Source organism: Emiliania huxleyi (assembly GCF_000372725.1).
Source record: "Emiliania huxleyi CCMP1516 unplaced genomic scaffold EMIHUscaffold_26, whole genome shotgun sequence".
Taxonomy (NCBI): domain Eukaryota; phylum Haptophyta; order Isochrysidales; family Noelaerhabdaceae; genus Emiliania; species Emiliania huxleyi.
The window spans coordinates 189,795-211,389 of NW_005200088.1; the positions used below are offsets into that span (position 1 = coordinate 189,795).

At 65.2% G+C, this 21,595-nt stretch overlaps 4 protein-coding genes across 4 annotated transcripts; 3 read left to right on the forward strand and 1 right to left on the reverse strand.

Annotated features, from left to right (window-relative positions):
• Nucleotides 1-7,279: 7,279 nt before the first annotated feature.
• Nucleotides 7,280-7,873, reverse strand: EMIHUDRAFT_100827 (hypothetical protein; the record flags this gene model as incomplete). Its single annotated transcript, XM_005777466.1, has 1 exon — nt 7,280-7,873. One exon carries the CDS (start codon nt 7,871-7,873, stop codon nt 7,280-7,282), a length of 594 nt encoding a protein of 197 aa, XP_005777523.1.
• Nucleotides 7,874-8,743: 870 nt separating this feature from the next.
• EMIHUDRAFT_100828 (hypothetical protein) lies at nt 8,744-11,959 on the forward strand (the record flags this gene model as incomplete). The annotated part of the gene is made up of 4 exons (XM_005777467.1): nt 8,744-9,592; nt 10,880-11,419; nt 11,557-11,652; nt 11,684-11,959. The coding sequence occupies 4 exons, from the start codon at nt 8,744-8,746 to the stop codon at nt 11,957-11,959; spliced, it is 1,761 nt and encodes a 586-aa protein (XP_005777524.1).
• Nucleotides 11,960-12,305: 346 nt separating this feature from the next.
• Nucleotides 12,306-15,529, forward strand: EMIHUDRAFT_206198 (hypothetical protein; the record flags this gene model as incomplete). The annotated part of the gene is made up of 6 exons (XM_005777468.1): nt 12,306-12,538; nt 13,580-14,138; nt 14,226-14,396; nt 14,649-15,023; nt 15,099-15,236; nt 15,515-15,529. The coding sequence occupies 6 exons, from the start codon at nt 12,306-12,308 to the stop codon at nt 15,527-15,529; spliced, it is 1,491 nt and encodes a 496-aa protein (XP_005777525.1).
• A 438-nt stretch (nt 15,530-15,967) lies between these two features.
• Nucleotides 15,968-21,375, forward strand: EMIHUDRAFT_463462 (hypothetical protein; the record flags this gene model as incomplete). The annotated part of the gene is made up of 13 exons (XM_005777469.1): nt 15,968-16,375; nt 16,988-17,121; nt 18,819-19,317; nt 19,352-19,438; nt 19,511-19,693; nt 19,767-19,811; nt 19,877-20,009; nt 20,066-20,169; nt 20,237-20,267; nt 20,342-20,439; nt 20,521-20,610; nt 20,849-20,936; nt 21,015-21,375. 13 exons carry the CDS (start codon nt 15,968-15,970, stop codon nt 21,125-21,127), a joined length of 2,013 nt encoding a protein of 670 aa, XP_005777526.1. The 3' UTR covers nt 21,128-21,375.
• Between the last annotated feature and the right edge of the window lie 220 nt (nt 21,376-21,595).

Consider the following 21,595-nt stretch of genomic DNA (forward strand, 5'->3'; position numbering starts at 1 on the left):
GCGCGATAGCAGGTCGGTTGGCAGGGCGAGGAGCTGCGCCGGCTGCTGCGGCGATGGCAAGGCGGTGAGCGCGTTCCTCGGCATTGGCTCCCACGGTAGCAGATCCGTTGGCAGGGCGAGGAGCTGCACCGGCTGCAGCGGCGATGGCAAGGCGGCGAGCGCGTTCCTCGGCAGTGGAAAGCAGCGGGCGCTCCTGTCAGGGATCGTCAGGGCGTCGGTGCTTCCGGAGTCTCGAGAATAAAAAGGTGTTGGCCGCGGTCCTCCCATCCCTCCCTTGGGTTGTCTGTTTTCTTTCTTTCTTTGGCTCTCCGCCACAACCCCCGCCGGGAGGGAATCCCTGCTCACAGAAAAGGGCTCCGAGCCCTTTCTCGCGCACGCCCCTGGCGGGCGCCGCGGACCAGTTCCGCGAGCGCTCGTCAGCGCACAGCGGGTGGTGTGCGGTTCTTGCCGTAGTTCCTCTTCGGTCGCCTAGCCCCGGCGCCGTCTGAAGACGCCTGCGTGTCACGAGTGCGAGCCGCTCGCGGTTCGTACGCCCGCTTGCGGGTTCGAGTGGCGGGCCATCCCGCTTGCGGGATGGCTTAGCGGGTTCGAGCCGTCACACATTGATTGGCTGCCGGGGTGTGCCGAGGGGGGGCTGGGTGGGCGGTAAGCCGTCATTGCCCGGCGTTGCTTGCAGCGCTCTGGGTGGTAGTGGCGGCGCTCCAAGAGTGGTGCTCTTGTGTGTTTCTTTCTTTGCGGGATGAGATGAAGATGGAGACGTGGGCGATGCGCATTACAGTTCAGCGCCGCCTCGGCCTCCCGCTCGCGAGCACGAACTAGTCGTCGATCCGCTGACGATCCCCGCCGCTTCACCGTCGGAGCGGCGGCGGGTGAGAGTTAGTCAAAGGTCCACCACACAGCCTCCAGCCTCCAGCCTCCACCTCCACCGTCGAGCCTCGATCGCTGCCGCCCGCGACGCCGCCCGCCGCGTCAGATTGCCACGACGCGCGCCTCGAGTCGAGTCGGAGAGCCGCGCCGCACCAGCAGCAGCATCACCACCAGCAGCACCAGCACCACCAGCACCACCAGCACCAGAGAGAGGCGCAACCTGCCCGACGCCGCCGTGTCAGATGCTCCCGACGCGCGTCTCGAGCCGAGTCGCAGAGCCGCGCCGCGCCAGCAGCAGCATATGCACCAGCAGCAGCAACATCACCACCAGCAGCAGCACCAGAGAGAGACAGTGCAGTGTGACAGCAGCGCAGAAGCGCTCGCAGAGCGGCGCGCAGCGCCGCGCACGCCACGCCGCGGGCGGTCGGACGAGCGCAGCGTACGTCGGCCGCGAGCCACGTCGCCAGCCGTCTCGCGAGAGAGCGGCGCCGCCGCGTGCGCGCAGCAGCCGCCGCGGCAGAGGAGAGCCACGGCGACGGCCGCACAACTGATAACTGCCATTGGCGGTTTCACACACATTGATTGATGGGAAGGCGAAACACAGTCCGACCAACGACTGGGACACCAACGCGATATGGGTGGACGCAGGACGGGCGATGACGGTCACACAGGAGCGACACACAGAACCACAAGACAAGACACTCAGCCAACGGGGCGGCTGCCACACATCCTGAGCGAACTTCCCTAGTCACCCGCGGCCGGACTCCATCCGGCACGCGTCGCTGGGCGCTCACAGAGCTGCGTCCCCTGCTCGCCACCCCGACGCCCAAGGCGCCCGAGTGAACGACAGGCGGCACGCGAAGACTGGTTGCAATCCCGCCGACCGCCAGGCCGCGGGATGAGGTGTGCGTGGTCATGTAGTGGGTCTCGGAAGCTCCCCTCTCGGGCTATAGGGGCCAGCCCCTCTCCCTTGCCCTCGGAACAGTGTGTCCGAGTCGAGGCGTGTGCTTGCCGGTCGACGGCCGCGCGCGGTTGGCATTGTGACGAAGGTTGCGCGCGGCCGCGGCGCGCCCGCCACACACTCACTCAGGCTACGGTCACACAAAAACACACGTGCTCGTCTTTTCTCCTGTCAGATAAGTGGCGTAAATTCTTCAGACTCAGCGGCGATCCGACGGCGATCTCGCCCAGACTCAGCGGCTGCGCCGGGTCGTAGTCGGCGCGCGGGCCGACCAAGGACGCCGCCCAAGCGCGAGTCGCCTCGGCGCCACCGCGAGAGCGCCGTCCGCTGGCGGGCGCCGTGCGAGACACCGCCCTCTCTGACGTAGCCGCCGCGTCTCGACTCGGTGAGGTATATGGCGCCCGCCGCGAGCCCGCCCGCCACGCTGCTCGCCGACATCGCCGCCGCCGACATCGCCGCGCTGCGCGCCCACCTCTCCGGCCGGCGGACGCACGGCAGTCTCGACGCGCGGCTCGACACCGAGAAGCAAGACACGCTGCTGACCTGGGCCGCTCGCCACGGGCAGGCCGAGGCGGTGCGGCTGCTGCTTGAGGCCGGCGCGAGCGTCGGGGCGACGACGGGCGGCGAAGGTGGTAGCAGCGGCGGCGCGTCGGCACTGCTCATCGCGTGCCAGAACGGCCACCCCGAGGTCGCCCGGCTGCTCCTCGAGGCTAGCGCAGCGGTCGACCAAGCCAATGAGGACGGCTTCACGCCGCTGCTCATCGCGTGCTACCAGGGCAAGGTCGAGATGGTCCGGCTGCTTCTCGAGGCCGGCGCTTCGGTCAACCAAGCCACGGGGAATGGCGCCACGCCGCTGTTCATGGCGTGCGCGGAGGGCCACGTCGAGTGCGCCCAGCTGCTTCTCGAGGCTGGCGCGGCGATCGACCAAGCTGACGCTGAAGGCGTCACACCGCTGAGCGCTGCGAGCCAGGAGGGCGAGATCGACTGCGTCCGGCTGATGATCGCCGCCGGCGCCGCGGTGAACCAAGCAGATTCTGAGGGCTTCACGCCGCTGTACGCTGCGTGCCAGGAGGGCCACGTCGAGATCGCCCGGCTGCTACGCGACGCCGGCGCTTCGGTCGACCAGGCCAACGCCATGGAGGACGGCTTCACGCCGCTGTGCAGGGCGTGCCAGGACGGCCACCTCGACATTGTCCGGCTGCTCCTCGAGTCCGGCGCGGCGGTCGAACAAGCCGCGCAGAACGGCGTCACGCCGCTGTTCGTGGCATGCCAGAAGGGCCACCTCGACGTCGCCCTGTTGCTCCTCGAGGCTGGCGCCGCGATCAACCAAGCCAGCAGCGACGGCACCACGCCGCTGCTCATGGCGTGTTACAAGGGCCACCTCGAGGTCGCCAAGCTCCTCTCCTCCTACGGCGCCTCCCGCGCCGCGGTGCCGCCCTTCGGCACGCCCGAGGAAATGGCAACCAGCGCAGGCCACGCCGACCTCGCCGCCTGGCTGGTCGCCAGCCGCGGCTGGACGCCGCTCGCGCACCTTGAGAGCCTCACCGCCGCCCGCGCTCTCTCCCTGCTGCGCAGCGGCGCAAGCCTGCACGAGGGCGAGCCGACGCCGCTGCAGCGCGCCGCGGGCGGCGCGGGCGAGGCGGCGGCGCTGATCCGGCGGGCGGCGGCGCCGTGGTCGCCGGCAAGCCACTCGCTCTTCCCCGCGGCGGCGCGCGCGCGGGCGGCGCTCCTCGTCGTCTCGCTCTACGAGATCCACGAGCGGCACCATCTCGACTCGGCAGGAAACACGAACGGCATCGCGGCGCGCGACTTTAGCGCGTGCGTGCTGCGCTTCGCGATCACGCGCGAGATGCAGTAAAGGGTAGCTGGGTACGTTCTGTCGTGTGGATTTTGCGCAGCGCGATTTCTTTTTCCATTGCATTCGTTTGATTCCTGCTTGTTTGTTGTCTTTTTTGCACGACACTGGGGCCGAGACCAAATTGTTCGCTCCGGCCTCTCCACCGGCGGTGTGAGAGAAACTTCGACGTTCGAGGAATGCGCGTCTTCTTTTTCGCGCACAACACACACTGTGTTTGTGTTCACGTCAGTAGTGCCAGTGCGCGCCAGTGCAGTCCCGTGCCTAGTGTTGTGCGAGGGAGTTGTTGTAAAATTCTTTTTCGCGCACGACACTGGGCACGGGACTGGCGCGCACTGTCCCGTGCCCAGTGTCGTGCGAGGGAGTTTTGTTTGCACTTGGAGCACTTGGAGTGCAGTCGGTAACCTCACATCCAGGGCCGGGGAGCTAAGAAGCGCACCCAGCGGGCCGGATGATCGGTGTCGGGTTGCGGGCAAGAGAGCCCTAGCCCCGGGGGTGCGCGTTCGCACACTGCTCACTGGGCACGTAACTGGGCACCACTGGCACGTGACTTGCGCACCGGCACCGATTTGCACAGCACTCGACTTGCGCACCGGCACGACTCAGGCACCGAATGGGGAAAAGAATTCACGGGAAACACACCAAGGCGCCGGCGACACGGTCAGGGCGGTGGGACGCCGCTGGGGCACGCACCGCTCCGGCTCTGCAGGGAGCGCCCGGAATGCCACGGCAAACCAGTGCGTGCCTCGAGCTCAGCACGCCCTTCCTCGGGCAACGAGATTGATCTCTCCATCGGCGGCCATGAGTTTGCCCGACATGTACGTGGTGAACACATCCATCGGGAGCGGCCCTCGGAGCCAGCGGAGCTGCCGGTCCGGGTTGAACGCCTTGACGATCTGAATGATCTGGTCGCCCTCCAACTGCGCTTGTTCCCAATTGCCGACATGGTGGTGAGGCGCATTGATCGTATCCCGAACGTTCCGAACTGCAGCCTCGTTGTTGAACCCGACGAGCTGGTCCATTTCAACCTCGTAGAAGTCGTCGCCGGCCATGCGCATGGCGACCATTGACACTGCGGCAATGTCACCGCACGCATTCTGGACTTGGTCAATGCGGAAGTGTGTCTTCGTTTTGAGCCCAACTTTGCGGCAAAAGGCAGCTACAGCCGCCGAGGTTCGGCGACTGAGGAAATCGAACACCACACATTCGCCAGTTCGACCCGGGACGTCCTGAAAATTGAGGCACTGGTCATCTGTGTCCGGAGCCTTGCTCGCAGCCGACTTGGTGCCAGCAGGCTCATGCCTGGGTCGCTGCTGGCCTGGGAGCCATGCATCCCTCGTGCCAAACCTTTGAGCTCTCGGAGCGACATTGCGTTGATATCTTGGATGGTGACTGACACCGACGGGATGCCTTCAGCTGTGGAGCCGCTCCCGCCGGCCTCGGCAGCGGTGCCTGTGGCGGATGTGGTGGCGGCGTCGGGGGGGAAGCGCCGGCAGCCGCTGCGGCTGTGGCGCAGCAGCCGTTCTCGCAGAGGCCTCCGGAGTTTTGGCAGCAACAGCCGCCGTGTCAGCAGCCGATCTCGTGGCCGCCAGGCCACGATGGCGGGTGGCCTCAGGTGGGCATGCAGGGCCCGGCGCAGGGCGCCGCGCAAGGCGCCGCGCAGGGCGGCATGTACTCGGCTGCGCAGGGCGGCATGTACTCGGCTGCGCAGGCTGCGCCTCACGCCGCCATGCAGCCTTTCGCTGGCGGAGTGTGGCAGCCGCCCCGCCCTCAGTCGTTGCAGTGGGCCCCATCGCCCTACCAACCACCCTACACACCGCACTACCTTCCCGCTTGCCCGCCGAGCTCGAGCGCGCCTTGGATGGCTGCCGTGCCGGGCCCGCGCGATTGCGTTGAGGAGCTGGCAGCGCTCCGTGCCGAGCAGCAGGATTCCGATGAACGGCGGCGGCGTGGGCGGACGAACAAGATAGCACGACTCGAGGCGCGAACGGCATACGAGGCGCGACACGCCGGCCAGCAGCACCCCCACTTCAACGCGTGGAATAACCCGCCGCCTCCCGGGTACGGGCCGCCGCGCTAGAGTGCGAGGGGGGGGGGGGGGGGGGTTTGGGGAAAGGGTCTCCACAGTGTGGGTGTGCCGAGGTGGGGAGGAAGGGGCGGGGGCCGTGTCCGGGGGCTCACCAGGGATCGGCCACCGTGTACTGCAGCGTGCCTGAGAGAGTGGATGCTGTTGCGGGTCAGGGTCATAACAATTGCGCCGCGGGACACTTTCATCAACTTTTGAGTAGTAAGACACACGACACGCACTCTTCGTCTAGCGTCTACCTCGCGCCCGTACGAGATTATCGTGGCCACGAAAATATTTTTCCCCATGCGTGGTGTCGTGACGATAATCTTCCTCTTTGGTGTGCATTGGTGAAGCCTTGCGATTACAACAAGTATAATTCGGCAGGGCCAAAAGAAAGAGAGAGGGGAGATCGGCGTCGGAGGCAAACTGAGTGTGGAGGTGCGTTTCTTTTGCCCAGTGTTGTGCGAGGGAGCTTTTGTTGTAAAATGCCTGTGCCCAGTGTTGTGCGAGGGAGTTTTGTTGTAAAATTCTTTTGCTTCGCACGACACGATTCACGCGACAGGCGAGGCGCGGGCGACGGCTTCCTCAGAACGCCTTGAGTTGTAAAATTGTTGTGCGAGGCAGTTCCGTCGTAAAATTCTTTTGCTTCGCCATGGATGGCGTCTCTCGGCCAGAGATGTCCGTCCATAATGGCGAAGTCTGGGTCCATACAAAAAGCCGTGAAATTGGGTCGGCATGCGAATAAGGTCCATGGATAGCAAAAACGATGGCGTTTCAAACACTGGTTGCGCAGACAAGCGCCGATTGTGCTCAGCGGTGCCATGGCTTGTTCTCTCCCGCTGCGGCGCGCCAGCTCACCTCGGCTCGGCCGTGAGATCTGAGAGAAGATGAATCCAGTCACAACAGCCGGCGTTGTACGATTACCCCTGCTTAGGCCGGCCCCTCACGACCCTGAGATCGCGAGCCAGCTCTAGAAACCAACTCTGTCACGCCGCGCTAGGCGCGTGGGGCCAGGTGCTTACGAGACGTCGAGCCTTTACGGCGATAGTCGACTCCCTTTCGCGTACTCATTTGTGCCGATCCCTGAGGACGTGGGTTGTTGGCTCCTGAAGCCACTGTAGGCGCACAGCACTGCTGCAAGCACAGCTCTGAGCTGAACAACCGTGCGGCGGAGGGAGACATCACACTGGCGGCACAGCACCACACCGAGGTTCGGCGACGGGAGTGGCGGCGACGGTGGTGGCGGTGAGAGCCGATGGCAGCGCCGGCAGAGAGGGCGGCGGCGTCGGTGGGGTGGCATCGGCGGCGGTGAGGGGGCCGAGTGCCAGTCACCACGCCACAGGGTCACTCCTTGCCGAGGACCGCGAGCGCGTGAAACCACGTCCACTTACCTACAGTAGGTTCTACGCCGAGCGCCTCGCCTGGGAAGCGAGAGCGCGTGACGATCGGCGAAGCCAGCAGTTCGACATGTGACGAGGTTTAAAGGGAAGTGTTAGAGTAAAAAGAGCAAAACACACCACTTGGCTATCTAATCGCTCGCAAACGGCGCCTCCCTTGGCGAGGCGCCTTCCATCATGGGATCCGGCGGTGGTCTCTTGAAGATCGGGATGCCGTTTGGGTCCGAGACCTTCACCTCGTCTGGGTTGGTGGAGGGCAGCCACACTGGGTCCGTTGCAAGCTCCTTGTAGTGAAATACGACGTCGCCCGACGGCTTTTTGTGAATCCAGAAGTGGTGCGGCTTGTGAATCTCGTCGTCGACATAAGCCTCGTGAATTCCCGTCGCGCGATCGCCGGTGTCCAACAGGTAAGGCTCGAACCACTTTATCCAGTCAAAGACACTGTCGATTGGCTCGATCAGTCCGTACGCTCGGTTGCCCATGGCTTGCTGAATGCCTTCTTGAAACTTGGACGGCGTGGTGACCCGTGTCAACTCTCTCTTGAGAAATTTGGAGAGCGAAGAGAAGAACTGATCAATGTCTTCGTGCGTGTGGCCGACGAGAAGGAAGGAAAAGAAGACCTCCGAAACGTAGCTGTGGTGCACCATCATCGCAAAGAATGCTAGCATGGTCCAGCACTTGTTGTCCGACGCATTGTCCGACTGCACGTACAATGTCTTTGGCATGGGGCTCGACGCGTAGACCTCTGCTAGCGTGCGGCGGATGCACTACCCCGCAGGTCGCAGGAGAACGAGCGGCCCGCACAGACCGTGAGCTCTGGACAACTTCTCGACGGACTGTCGACACTGGATCCAGATGGATCTCTCAGCACTCGCGTCTTACATGCCACTCCGTCCGTCCGAGTCGGCCGCTGCATGCACATGCACATGTGCATGCGATCGCACGCACGACTGGCATCGCTAAAAATCTTCCTACGCCGAGAAGAAAAAGAAATTGTCGACGCACACTGACAGTCACGTAAGTCTCAAACAAAATCTCAGCTTGTCAAAGTCATAATTAAGAAAGAAAGAAAGAAAACAGACAAGCCAATGGAGGGATGGGAGGACGGCACGCCGCCACGACGGGGATTTTTAATGAAACCTCGCTCCCTGGCTGACCACCGAGTACCCCCTCATTCGATGCTGCTTGCCTGCCTCCTCACTCTTGCCGAGCACGACGTTTCGTGCCGTCCTGCGATCGTCGCTGAGTGCTCTGGTGCCACGTGCCTTCGCGGGAAGAGGCAGTTTGGCTGTATCCAGCCGCCGCCGGTCGAAGGGCAGTGCTCGTTTCCACGCTTCTCCGCTCTCCACCTGTGCCGACGCTGGCCCGAGTGTGTCGCAGTCAACTGTGCCGCCTCGCGATCCGATTGTCAGGCGCGCGGCGAGGGTTACCGGCAGGCCCCTTCCTTTGGCGATGGAGCACTGTTTGTACCGCATGCGATGTCCGATGGCACGTCCGATAGCCGTGCCGTCTGCTTGGGACGGCTGCGGAGCCGCGCGTCAAGCTCCGTCTACGCGGGTGGAGTACATGAGATGCGCTGCTCTGCAGGCACGTGCATGACTAGCCAAGCTGATCCGAAGCTCGTGCTGGCCGCGGAAAGGCGCCTACGCCGCTTGAGTCGTCAGCGGCGCCTGCTGAACTCCTCACAACCCGAGCCGCTTCTGATCTTCACGCCGGTGCCTCCGGCAACGGCGAGTCCCATCGTCGCGTATGACTTGGCGCCAAAGGCCTTTGCATCTGGCCGGGTTGACGGTGGCGAGTCGTGGGCCGAGCGGGCGATCGAGCAACGCGCGTACGAGTCCACGTTCGGCAGAGACTACTTCATGTATGACTCCCTCCACGTGTACCGCACCTTCTTTCCTGGAAAGCGCGACGGCTTCGTCCTCGAGGTTGGGGGCCTCGATGGTGCGGCCAGCCTCTCAAATTCTTACTTCTACGAGCGTTATCTCGGCTGGCGCGTACTGATGGTTGAGGCGTCACCCCTGAACTTTGCAAAGCTCTTCACGCGCCGCCCCGCTGCCTTCCGCCTGGAGGCGGCCCTTGGCGAGGCCCACCAGACACTGCGCTTCTCTGGGCACGGCTGCTGCGGCAGCCTTCTCAAGGGCGGCGCGGATAGCTATTTGGTGCGTTCCGTTCCGATTGGCGCGGTTCTGCGTGCGCTTGGAGTCGAACGGCTCGACTTTTGGTCGCTGGACGTCGAGGGCGCGGAACTGGCGGTGCTAAAGGGGATGGATTGGTCCATCCCCGTGTCGGTGCTGCTCATTGAGTCAGTCAATGACCCGATCCGAGCATTGCTGCGATCGCGCGGTTTCGAGCACCATCCCCACGAAAGCCCGTCGCGTCTCAACGAGATCTGGGTCCACCATGAGCTGTCGCACGCGAAGCAGAAGGGGGCAGGCGCACTCGTGGCGAGCGCAAGGAGGAGGGGCAATGCCGCGCTGCCTTCCGCTGCCGTCAGCCGGGGCTTTGCGTTTTGTTTGCTAGCGTGTTTGTTGTGCGTTTGTGTTGCGGTTGCGTCACTGTGCCACGATGGAGCATTCTAAGGGGCTCGCAGATGGCCGAACTCTAGATGACTAGTGTACCGGTCCGCCGTGAACTGTGAAGAGGCAGTTTCGCCCACACCGTGTTGGTTAGGTTCTGAGGGTTGAAACCAGCCAGCCCGCTGCGCACCGCCGCCTCCGCCACCGCTTCGTACAGCGCGTCCGCAGCCACGCCCGCCGTCGCGTACGCCCACGCCGTGTTGGCCAGCGCCTGAGGCTTGAAGCCAGCCAGCCCGCCGCGCACCGCCGCCTCCGCCACGGCTGTGTACAACAGGTTCTGAGGGTTGAAGCCATCCAGCTCGCCGCGCACCGCCGCCTCCGCCACCGCTACGAACAACGGGTGCACCATCCTCGCTTGCAGGCCGCACTTTGCAACGCCGTGAGACACATTGGCCAGCTCGCGTGCACGGCACGAAGAAATGAGGTCCAGCGTGCGCTGCACCAGCTGCTCAAGCTGCTCCTCGTGCCGCCGCTCGACGCGCTGCTTGCCCAGTTTGTTCCACAAGTCATTTTCCCAGATACAGTGCGTACATGGTGTTCCGGCCTCAACAAAGTTGGTACATGCGGCCATATCACCGTGGGTTACCGCTTCCCATCTGAACAGCGAAGTCAAGCACGGTCGAGCTCAGGTAGTACTTCCATCCGGGAGGGGGAGGGAAGGCTGAGTGCTGCATGTTTTTGCATCTCTTTTTGCATCTCTTTTCTCTGTTGCCTCTACTTAACTGTCCCAGATGAGCTCCCCTCTACTCCGTCGTGACAGTCGCGATTCCGGAGGCTAGGTCTGATAGAGCCTTAGAGCGCCAGCTCGCTCGCTCCGGCGGCTCGAACGTTTATACCGCCTCCGCCCCGCGCACACCGCGCAGCGAGGAGAAACGCGACGTGGGTCTGCTTTTCTCTACTTTTGCTTCGCGTTGCCTCTATCTACTTCGCCAAAAATTCGTCCCCGTCACCCAAAAAAGAAGGGCTTGTCTGGTAATAGCTCAAACAGGTTCTGCAGAGGTTGACCGCGCCCCACCCCCGTCCCTCTCGTCCAGTCCGAGCCTCGACGCGTCGACGCTGCCTTTGATCGATCGACACAGGAACTACGTTTCGTGGCCGTTGATTGGTGTCTGTACCACTGTCCCAATGCCCCTGTTTCGGCGCTCCAGCCAGGGGACCGGAAGGAAGGTGGCGGAGGGGGAGCGCGGCGGCGCGTCGCCGCCCACCAAGAAGGCTGCCGAAGACAAGGAGTCCCGCAAGGCTGCCGCGGGCGCGGCGGCGGTTGCGGCGAGGGAGCTGTCGTCGCAAAAGCAGCAGCAGGACAAGGGGGAGGAGAAGGTGGTTGTGGTTGAAGCGCTCCCCGCGGCAAAGATTCCCGCCGTGGATTCGGGTCCTGTCCCGTGCGCCTGCTGGCGCGCCGACCGTACTGGTGCCGGGGTCGAGGTGGAGCCGGGGGAGCGGCTGATGGTGGCGCGCAAGGCCACGGCCGGATGGGGCTGTCAGCTGGCGGAGGGGTTCGTTTCCAAGCGATTGACTGAGGTGGTCCTCGCAATCGACCAGGCCGAGGGCGACGCGTTCTACGGCGTCGTCGGCCGCAACTTTTCGCCCGGCGGCTGGGATACGCCCTTCTGCGGTGGCTCGGCGGACCAGCACTGCATTGGGGTGCAGAGCGGGAGTGGCCGCGTGGTGTACAAGGGGCGCGAGACGGAGATGGTGCTCAAGCCTCTGACCAAGGGCGCTCAGCTCCGGCTGCTGATCGACATGGAGCGACAGGCGTGCGATAGTTCAGCCCGGCCACTCTCTTTGCGGCAGACAAGAGATGCTCCTCACCCCGCTCCACCTGTGCGCAGGCGCTCGACATGCAGCTCATCGAGCCGTCGGGAAAGCTCTCCGTCTCCGTCACCCTTGAGGGAGAGACCAAGCTGCCGCCCGAGGTGACCGTCGCGGTGTCTCTCGGACCGGGTACCCGCGCAACAGGGCCGGCCTGTGGCTACGACTCAGAGTCGCTTAGACGTCATGATGCAAACAGGTAGCCACGCGGTGCGGGTGGTGCACGTGGAGAGCAGGCCGTCGGACGACACGCGCTCAATCTGCAACACCAAAGACTTGTGGGACCCGAGCAACGTCGTCGCGCCGATGGGCCTCGACGGCCGCGCGAATGGCCAGTCGGACGCGGCGAGGCAGCGTCGGCACGAGGCGCCACCGCCATATGAGAGAGAGAGAGAGAGAGAGACTTCTCTTCTCCATATGTAGCCCTCATCGGCGCCAACAGACCTCTTGCGACAGCATTGGCGTGTGGATAGGCCTTTCTCGCGTCGATCCTGGGCGTGCCGGGCTGATTTGGCGAGGGGGGGGGGGGGGGGGCTCCCGAGAGCAGGCCGGGGAAGAAAGATGGAATTTTGCGTTGTTGTAGGTATATTGTTGGCAAATGTTGGTATGCTTTTTTCGTTTCTTATTAGCGTAAAAATCTTTTAGTTTAGTTCGCCGTCCTCGCCGTCCTCGCGGGAGTCGCTTAGGCGGCTCCAGTGGTGTATCTGTGGCGCGGAGAATTCTTTTAGTTGTTGGGTTCCGAAACTCGCCAGCGCTCGCCTGCTGCACCATGGCCTCCCACCGCATCGGCGCCCGCGTCGCGGGCCTCTCGCCAGAGCAGCTGTGCGCCATCATCGAGGCGCAGGCGGGTGCGAGCGACGCCGCGCTGCGCGTGGCGGAGGAGCACGCCGCTCGGCTCGTGGAGCAGCCCGAGTGGGTCCTCTCCGAGGTCCTCCTCTCGCCGGACCTCGCCCCGCACATCCTCGCCCAGCTGCCGACCAAGGAGCACGCCGCCAAGGGGACGTGCCGCGCGTGGCGCCGCGGCTGGAAGGAGACGCTGAAGAAGCGCGAGAGGCAGCGCATGCTCGTGATCGGCGGCTACGGCAGCAACGACGAGTTTCTCAACTCGCTGGAGCGGTACGACCCGTCAACGAATGCGTGGGAGGGGGAGGCTGTGGCGCCAATGCTGTCGGCACGAAAGTATGCCGGCATGGCGGTGCTCGATGGCAAGCTCTACGCGGCGGGCGGCCAAGTTGCGGTAGACGATGGCGAGGACGACGAGGAGGACGGCGCAACTTCCAACCTGGTGGAGCGGTACGACTTTGAAACGAAAGCGTGGGAGGCTGTGGCGCCGATGGCGGTCGAGCGGTTTGTTCACGCCATGGCGGTGCTCGACGGCAAGCTGTACACTGTGGGAGGCGATGACGACGACGGCCTCCTCAGCTCCGTGGAGCGGTACGACCCGGCTGCGAACGCGTGGGAGGCGGTGGCGCCGATGGCGACAGCACGCGAGAATCACGCCGTGGCGGTGCTCGATGGCAAGCTGTACGCTGTGGGCGGGTACAACAACGGCATCCTCAGCTCGGTCGAGCGGTACGACCCGGCCTTGGACGCGTGGGAGGCGGTGACGCCGATGGCGGTGCGGCGGGTAGCTTTCGGCGTGGCGGTGCTCGACGGCAAGCTGTACGCTGCTGGCGGGCGTGGTCACGACGGCGTCCTCAGCTCGGTGGAGCGGTACGATCCCGTGACGAACGCGTGGGAGGCAGTGGCGCCGATGACTACAGTGAGGATGACCCTGGCCGCGGCGGCGCTCGACGGCAAGTTGTGTGCTGTTGGCGGGCACAACGGCGCCTCGTCCCTCAGCTCGGTCGAGCGGTATGATCCGACAACCAATGTCTGGGAGGCGGTGGTGACGCCGATGGCGTCGGCGCGGATGGATGGTTTCGCTGTCTCCTTGATGTAGTCCTTGTCGAGGTGCGAGAGGTGCAAAAGAAAGAAAGAAAGAAAACAGACAACCCAAGGGAGGGATGGGAGGTACGGAGGACCCGTCACCAGACGACGCAGGGCAGACGATGTGGAGGCGGAGCAGACGCGCAGGGCGAGACGAGGGAGGGAGCAGGATGTTGCTGAGATCAGCAGGAGGATGTACGACGAGATTAGGAGCAGCAGGGACCCGAGGGACCATGTGGACGAGGGAAGGCGCGAGACGCTCCGCCGACAAGCAGCAGAGGCGGCGGCGAAAGTAACGACGGCCATGCTAACGACGGGCGGCACGGTGGAAGGGGCGAAGGTAGGCCCCTCTAGCATAGCGGAAGGGGAACTCGGCCTACTGGCGACGAGGAGGCTAGAGAAATTTGAGGTGTGTAGCATCTACACTGGAGAGATCTTCCGGACAGGAACGGCGCAGCCACCAGAGACAGTACCAGACGAACTATCACGACACACGGCAGCAGGGGGGACGCAGCTGGATGGAAGTGACGACGAGGGCGAGGACGACTTTGACAGCGTCGCGGCGCGCTGTAACTTCGATTGGCCTGCAGCATCGAATGAGCCGAAACGAGGCACGAGGGCGACGCACTTCGTACGCTACGAGGAGATACAATTAGGCAAGGCAGCTGCGCAGGTGATGGTCCTGTTTGCAGAGAGGGGAGTCAAGGAAGGCCAAGAAATCACATGGTCATATGGGGACTCATACAGGAGCCACCGCAAGGAGATGGGATACAGGGCGGGGACCAGGGCGGATCCGAACGCAATAACACCCCAGCAAGCGCGGACGGCATTCGCGAGATACTGCAAAAAGATAGACGTGACGAAGGAGGAGCTAGCGTGGAACTTTGGATGCATATCGGCAAGCCAAAATAACGAGCAGGAGGCTGTCCTGGTGCGTGAGCTAATCCTGAGCAACAATAAGCGACTGTACCACGGAGCACAGAGCGCAGCAGACAGGACGGCGGCGACGGCGGACATGGCAGAGACGAGTGTGAAACAAAGGGCGGCGGGCATGGAGGGCGGTAGCGACGGGGATGGAGACGGTGACGGTGGCGAGGGAGAGGAAGGGGGTCCATTAACACCAGACAGCGAGAGGGGCAGGGAGGAAAGGGGGAGAGAGGAAGCCAACGCGACGTGCGCAGAGGATGAGGATATAAACTGGGACGACGCAGCGGAGGGGATAGGCGAGGGAATCGAGGGACCGGAGGGCTTTCGCGACAGCGACGATGACGACGAAGAAAGGGGAGGGGACGGAGGGGCGACACGCAGGAGGAGCGAAATCGCTAACGGCCCGAGCAGAGAGGGCGACGGCGGGGCACGAGGGAACAACGGAGACGCTACCGATGACGCGAACCGAGGCACGGACGCCGGCGGGGACGGGGAGGGCGACAGTGACGTCGAGGTTGACGCAACCGTATCGAGAGCGCCACCCAAAAAGGGGCGGACAGCCATGGAGGTCACCGAATGGAGGGCGAACGGCACGATGCGAAAAGGCAGGGCGAGGCGGATGGAGAAAGAAGTGCCGAGAAGGCCATGGTGGAGGGGAGGGACGGGAGGACGAAAGAAGGGCGAGGAGGACGAGCGGCCCGCACAGACCGCGAGCAGACAGCGCCTGCTGGCCATTTCGAGACATTCGCCAAGAACGCTAGCTACATGGGAGGGCTTCGTGAAGGATGGATTGAAAAACATTCGAACAAAGAAGAGGCGACGGGAGGAACCGGCGGAGGATGCAGTGACGTGAGACACACACACACACACACACACACACACACACACACACACACACACACACACACACACACACACACACACACACACACACACACACACACCGCTCACCCACGCGCACTGGGCCTTGCACTTTGAATGCCGTGGGGCTCCTGTCGTCAGACGTGGAGACGCGAGGGTTGCCCCCCCTTGCCCCACCACCTCGTGTGTGTGGAGAAGTTTACCTTACCTTACCTTACCTTACCATGTGGAAGACGGCTAGTGCTAGTCCCCCATCGGGAGGACGACCCCGGCTAGTCGCCGACCACACCCACAAAGAACCCTGCACAAAGACCGCAGGGCGGGGACCTGTTCCTTTTTACCCATCTCCTAGTAGAGGTGTCCGTTTTATTTATTTATTTGAGGGATGGGAGGACGGCACGCCGCCACCACACAGGGATTTTAAGGAGAGGTGTGTGGTGCGCTAGCCGTCGCCCACCCTAGGGAGTCTGCCTCTTCCTATCTCTCTTCGCAGTCTCTCGCCGATTCTCGCTGCAACCTTCATGCCACCTCGCGAGAGGTGCAAGTTGTAGAGAGCTTTTTATTTTTTCTTTTTTCGGTACTAGCACGCGCCAGTTCGCACCTGTTGGTGTGAGAGAGCTTTCTCTTCGTTAAATTCTTTTTTCTTCTTCGCTGCCTTGCTACCGCTCTCGCCGCTCGATTCGGGCGGCGGCCCGGCGCTTTCGGTGTGGAGGCATGGCCTCGCCATCGGACCGGACGCTCTACAAGTTCGAGCGCGAGATTGGGCGCGGATCGTACGGCCGCGTCTATCGCGCGCGGCGCCGCTCGGACGGGCGGGAGGTCGCCGTCAAGGTGATCCCTACCGAGGAGGAGGAGGAGGTGGCGGCGCTGGCGGCGCAGGTGATGGCCGAGGCGGAGAGCCTGCGGCTGTGCGAGAGCGAGCACGTGCTCCGCCACCTCGCCTCGCACGCCTTCGACGGCGAGCTCTGGCTCGTCACCGAGTACTGCGAGGCTGGCTCGCTGCTCGACGTGATGCGGAGCCGCGGCGCGCCGCTGCGCGAGGAGGAGGTGGCGGCGGCGGCGGCGGCGACGCTGCACGCGCTGCGCTACCTGCACGAGGAGTGCCGCATGCTGCACCGCGACGTGAAGGCGGGCAACCTCCTTCTCACCGCGTCTGGCGACCTGCGGCTCGCCGACTTTGGCGCCGCTGCGCAGCTCGGCTCGACCCCTGCCTGGACGGCTGGCGGAGGCGGGCCGGATTGCCTCCTCTAGGCGTCGCGGTGCAGCTGGGCTCGACCCTGTCCAAGCGGTCCACCGCCATCGGCACGCCGCACCGGATGGGTCCAGACGCGGGGATTTCCTTATTTCTCAGCGTTATTTCTTTATTTAGGCACGCCGCACCTGGTGGCTGCCGAGGTAGTATTTCTTCATTTGTGAGTCACTCCTTTGTTTATCTAGGCACGCCGCACTGGATGGCTCCAGAGGTGATCCAAGAGGCGCGGTGCATAGACGCTGCTGCCTGAACATCCTGTGACGAGGAGTCGAGAGGACACACGCGCGCACTCGGCTGCACTCGGCCGTGCCCCAGCTGTGCCCACCGTATTCGTACACCCTCGCAGCCACGAGGTGCTCTGAGTGCACGGCACGAGGCCGTGTTCACGTTGTGGGTGCCGTCCGGGCCCTCGTCCGCCGCCGTCTGACACCGCAGACGTCCCACAGGCGCCTTACGTTACTTACACCGCAGACGTCCCACAGGCGCCTTACGCCTCGTCCGCCGACATCTGGTCGCTCGGCATCACCGCCATCGAGCTGGCGGAAGTGGGGGAGTACTTCATTAACGAACTCCTTCCATTCTTTAAAGGCATCACCGCCATCGAGCTGGCGGAAGGGTTCCCCCCGCACTGGCAGCTGCGGCCGGCGCTGCGGGCTCTCTTCAAGATCCCGTTGCCGCCTCGGCCCCTCGAGATGACGCGAGATGACCCGAGATTGGCCGAGAGTAGGCTCTCTTCAAGATCCCGTCCGCCCCGCCGCCCACTCTCTCCCAGCCGGAGCTGTGGGGGCGGCCCTTCGAGACCTTCCTGCAGTGGTGCCTCTGCAAGGCGCCCTCCCTAGACACTGCCCAGACACTTCCTAGCCAACTCGAGGCCTTCCTGCAGTGGTGCCTCTGCAAGGCGCCCTCCCTAGACACTGCCCAGACACTTCCTAGCCAACTCGAGGCCTTCCTGCAGTGGTGCCTCTGCAAGGCGCCCTCCCTAGACACTGCCCAGACACTTCCTAGCCAACTCGAGGCCTTCCTGCAGTGGTGCCTCTGCAAGGCGCACGCCAGTCCATGCCACGCCCAGTGGACCGTCCCACCGGAGCGCAAGCCGCTCGGCACACGCTCCACGCACATGCACGCACATGCACGCCTATGCCCGTCTGCACAAGTCGAGCCACCACTGCATGCACAAAGTCGACGTGGCCGTCTCACCGCCAAGCCGCCTCTCGGCCTTCCCGAGGGCGAGTGGCTTCACTGCTGGCGGTGACTGCCACCAGGAGCCGGAGAGGCGCCTCTCGGCCTCCACCTCTCCCCATACCTCCCCATACCTCCCCATATCTCCCGATACCTCAGGAGCCGGAGAGGCGCCTCTCGGCCTCCACCCTGCTCGACCACCCCTTCGTCACCGCCCACTCGTCGCCTGAGAGAAGACGAGGCGCGCTGCTGCCCCTGCCGACAGAGCGGCTCGTGCCCTGCAACAGAGCGGCTCGCGCCTTGCAACAGAGAGGTTCGCGTCGCGCTGTCTCAGGCGCGCTGCTGCCTCTAGCGACAGAGCGGCTGGCCGCGCCTCCCAAGCCGATCGGCGCCGGCGAGGCGTCGAGGCTGGCTGCGGCGGAGATGGGCTTGCCTGTCCCGTCTTCTGAGAGCGGGTCGGGCAGCGCCAGCCGGCCTGACCGCACCCTCTTCCGCGCTGCTCCGGCGGCGGTGGCGGCGGCCGGAGAGGCAGAGAGCGGGGGGACGCTCGGCTTGGATGCGACTGTGCGGCTCGACGGCAACGAGCCGTGGCGAAGCGCTCCTTCGCCCTCCGCGCATTTGACGCGCCCGGCCGCCGCCCGCGCCGCGGTGTCTGCGGGCGGAGGGGGGCGAGTCAGCCCGGTTCCCGTGGTGAGCCCGTCCGGTCCTCTCCCTCTGCTTGGCTGGAGGAGCGGCGCCCAGCGGCTAGCCTTGCTCAAGTAGTCGGTGTGTGCACCTAGGACTCGCCCTCGGCCTGGCGGGCCACGCGGCGAGAAGCCCGGACGTGGACCGGGGGAGCGTGGCCGCGGCCCCTGCGGTGGCGGCGCTGCGGCGGGCGAGGGCGGGTGCGCCCGTCCTGCCGGGAGAGGCTGGCGGGACACTGCCGCGAAGAGGGGGGGGAGGGGGAGGAGCAGGGGCGGCAGAGGGGGGGGGCGAGGGCGGCGGAGGCGGCGTGGCGAGCTCCCCCCTCCCCTCCGGCGCGTCGTGGCTGCCGCCGCGCGCGGACGCGTCCTGGACACCAAGGAGGAGGGGCGGGGAGGCGGAGAGCCCGGCGAGCACGCCCGAGCCTGGCAGTCCGGTCACGCCGCCTTCGAGGCGCCCCGTCGACTCCACGCGCGGGAGGGCGGGCTCGCCCTTCGAGCTCGGCGAGGCGGTGCGGGAGTCGCACTTCCCGTCGCCCTGCAGCCCCCCGTGGCCAAGTCCAGACGTCGAGGCGCACTGCTACTACCGCGACGACGGCTCCGATCTCGAGGCGGAGCTGGCGGCGACGCTCGGCTTGTCGCACAGGCGCAGTGCGGGAGAGGCGGCGGCTGGCAGCAGCGGGCGCGCCTCGGGTGGCACGCTGCGCCGCGGCGGCTCCGGAGGCGGCGGAGGCGATGGCGGCGGAGGCGGCGGCGGAGGCGGAGGCAGAGGCGGAGGAAGCGGAGGCGGAGGCGGCGGAGGCGGCGGAGGCGGAGGCGGGGGCGGGGGCGGGGCGGCCGGGGGCGAGGGCGGCGGCACGCTGCGGCGAGGCCGTTCTGGTGGCGACGGAGGCGGCGTCGCGTCTCGCGAGGAGCTGGCGAGACTGAGCGTCGAGTGCGCAGTCCTGGCGCGAGTGCGTGACCAGTCACGAGTAGTGGACGAGTCAGGCGAGACTGAGCGTCGAGGAGTGCGTGGTCCTCGCGCAGTGCGCGCTGCGGCTGCCGCCGTGGGACGGCTCCGTCGCGTACGATTCGGTGCTTCGGCCGGCAGCCGGGCTCCGCCCTCCCGGGAAGTTTCTCTGACCCTTCCAGGGCCCCTGCCCGCAGGTGCCTCGTGCGGCGGCGGACGCACCGCCGATGCCGGCTTGGCTGGTGCGGACGTGCGGCCACGTGGCGGCGGGAGGGCTGCGCGCGCTGCTCAACTTGCTGATGGCGGCGCTGCACTCGGCGTCGGTGGCGCGAGTCGAGGCGGCGGAGGCGAGGTGGGCGGCGAGCGCTCCATTCTCGGAGGCGCGCGTGGCTGCGGAGGAGGCGAGGGGGGGGGTGAGCAAGCTCACGCACGGGGGAGGATGTGACGACTCAGGCGCGCATGGTTGCGGCGGAGGCGCGTGTTGACCCGGCAGCGAGGGCGAGGGCTGCTCTGGCGCACGCGCAGGGCGTCAGTGCGCGTCATGCAGCGCTCCATGGTCGTAGGCGAGGGTCGGTCTGGCGCACGCGCACGAGGACGCCGCGCTCGCCGCCGCCTGCAGCTCCGAGCTGCGCGTGCAGCGAGGCATGCTCAAGGCACTCCTCGTCATCGCCCACTACACGCCGGGCGAGCTTGCCTGTGCCGACGGGGCGCTGCAGGGCTAGTTCAACCCATTGATTCTCCTCGTTGGTTAGGCGAGCCCGTCTTCAGCGACGAGGCGCTGCAGGAGACGCTCTTCGGCCTCGCGACCACGGCAGACCCCGAGGTCCGCTTGTACGCCGTGCAAGTGCTGCGCGAGGTCGCTTGACGCCGACGGCCCCGCCGCACGGGTACTTTCCATGAACCGTGCCGGAACTTTCCTACAGGTTGCCGACGCCGACGGGCCCGCCGCACGGGGCTAGTGGCACCTCCGAGAAGCGGCCGCTTGTCCAGGACACGTCCAGGACACGTCCAGGACACGTGCCCACTAGGCCTCTGCTCTTCCGAGAAGCTCGCCGGTGTGGTTGCGTTGTGCGACCAGTACCGCAAGGGCTCGTCCGAGCAGGCCGCCTCGCCGTTCTGCTGCGCCCTCCACCAAGACACTTTCCCTGACCATTCCCAGACACTTCCTGGAGCCCTCCTGCAGGCCGCCTCGCCGCTCTGCTGCGCTCTCGAGCTGCTCGAGACACTCCTCTCTGCCCGCGCCTCCGCCCGCTCCTCCCTGCCGGCCGGTCTCTGCTCCGTCCTCGCCGCCGTCGAGGAGCAGGCGCAAGCACCGGGCCTCGGATCCCAGTCTCGGCTGCCTCTCGGCTGCACCTCGGCTGCCTCTCGGCTGCCTCTCGGCTGCCTCTCGGCTGCCCCTCGGCTGCCTCTCGGCTGCCTCTCGGCTGCCTCTCGGCTGCCCCTCGGCTGCCTCTCGGCTGCCCCTCGGCTGCCTCTCGGCTGCCTCTCGGCTGCCTCTCGGATCCCAATCTCGGCTGCATCTCGCCGCCGTCGAGGAGCAGGCGCCGCCCGGCTCGGAGTCGCGCCGCCTCGCCTCCGGGCTGCGCACCCTCATCGGCGCGCGGCCAGACGACTCGGACGGAGGTGCCTCCCTCCTCTGGTGAGTGCCTCGGCCGCTCCAGGCACATCTCTTCCCTGACCCTTCTCTTCTCCTTCTCGTAGGGGGTTTGGCAGAGGGCCTCGGCCGGACCGGGTCGCGGCGCGGCTTCGGAGACGCCGTCGGGGAGTGGCTGAACCGGACCTTCTCGGGCGCGGGCACGCCGCGCGGCGTCTGACTCACTTTGGGAACTACCCTCTTTGCGCTTTGGACGGCGTTTTGAGGTGGCGTCTTAGAGTCAGACGGCCAAACTGTCCGCTTGACCGCGGCACAACACCGTGACGCCCGTCACCCCTGCGCTGCCCTGCGTGTTCGGTGCTGCGAGCCCGTCTGTACACAACCGACCGAGCCTCGCACTTGTGTTATTGAAACATGCCACATGGCCCCAGCTCACTTGTATATACAGGTCAAGATGCAAAATAAATCTGAGAAACAGTAGGGGGAGGGCTCCCACCTCCCAGGGCTTTGAGGTTTTTTCAGTTGCCTACACCGCACACACGGACACGCAGCTGGGCGATTTCGCACCGCTCTTCTCTGTAAATCTGCATGTAGTCTAAAAAATCTCCAAACGTGCAGAGGCATGGGGTGGGCGCGGGTGCGGCCTGCGGGCTGCGCCCCTCCCACGCATTCATAGAATATCAGTGTT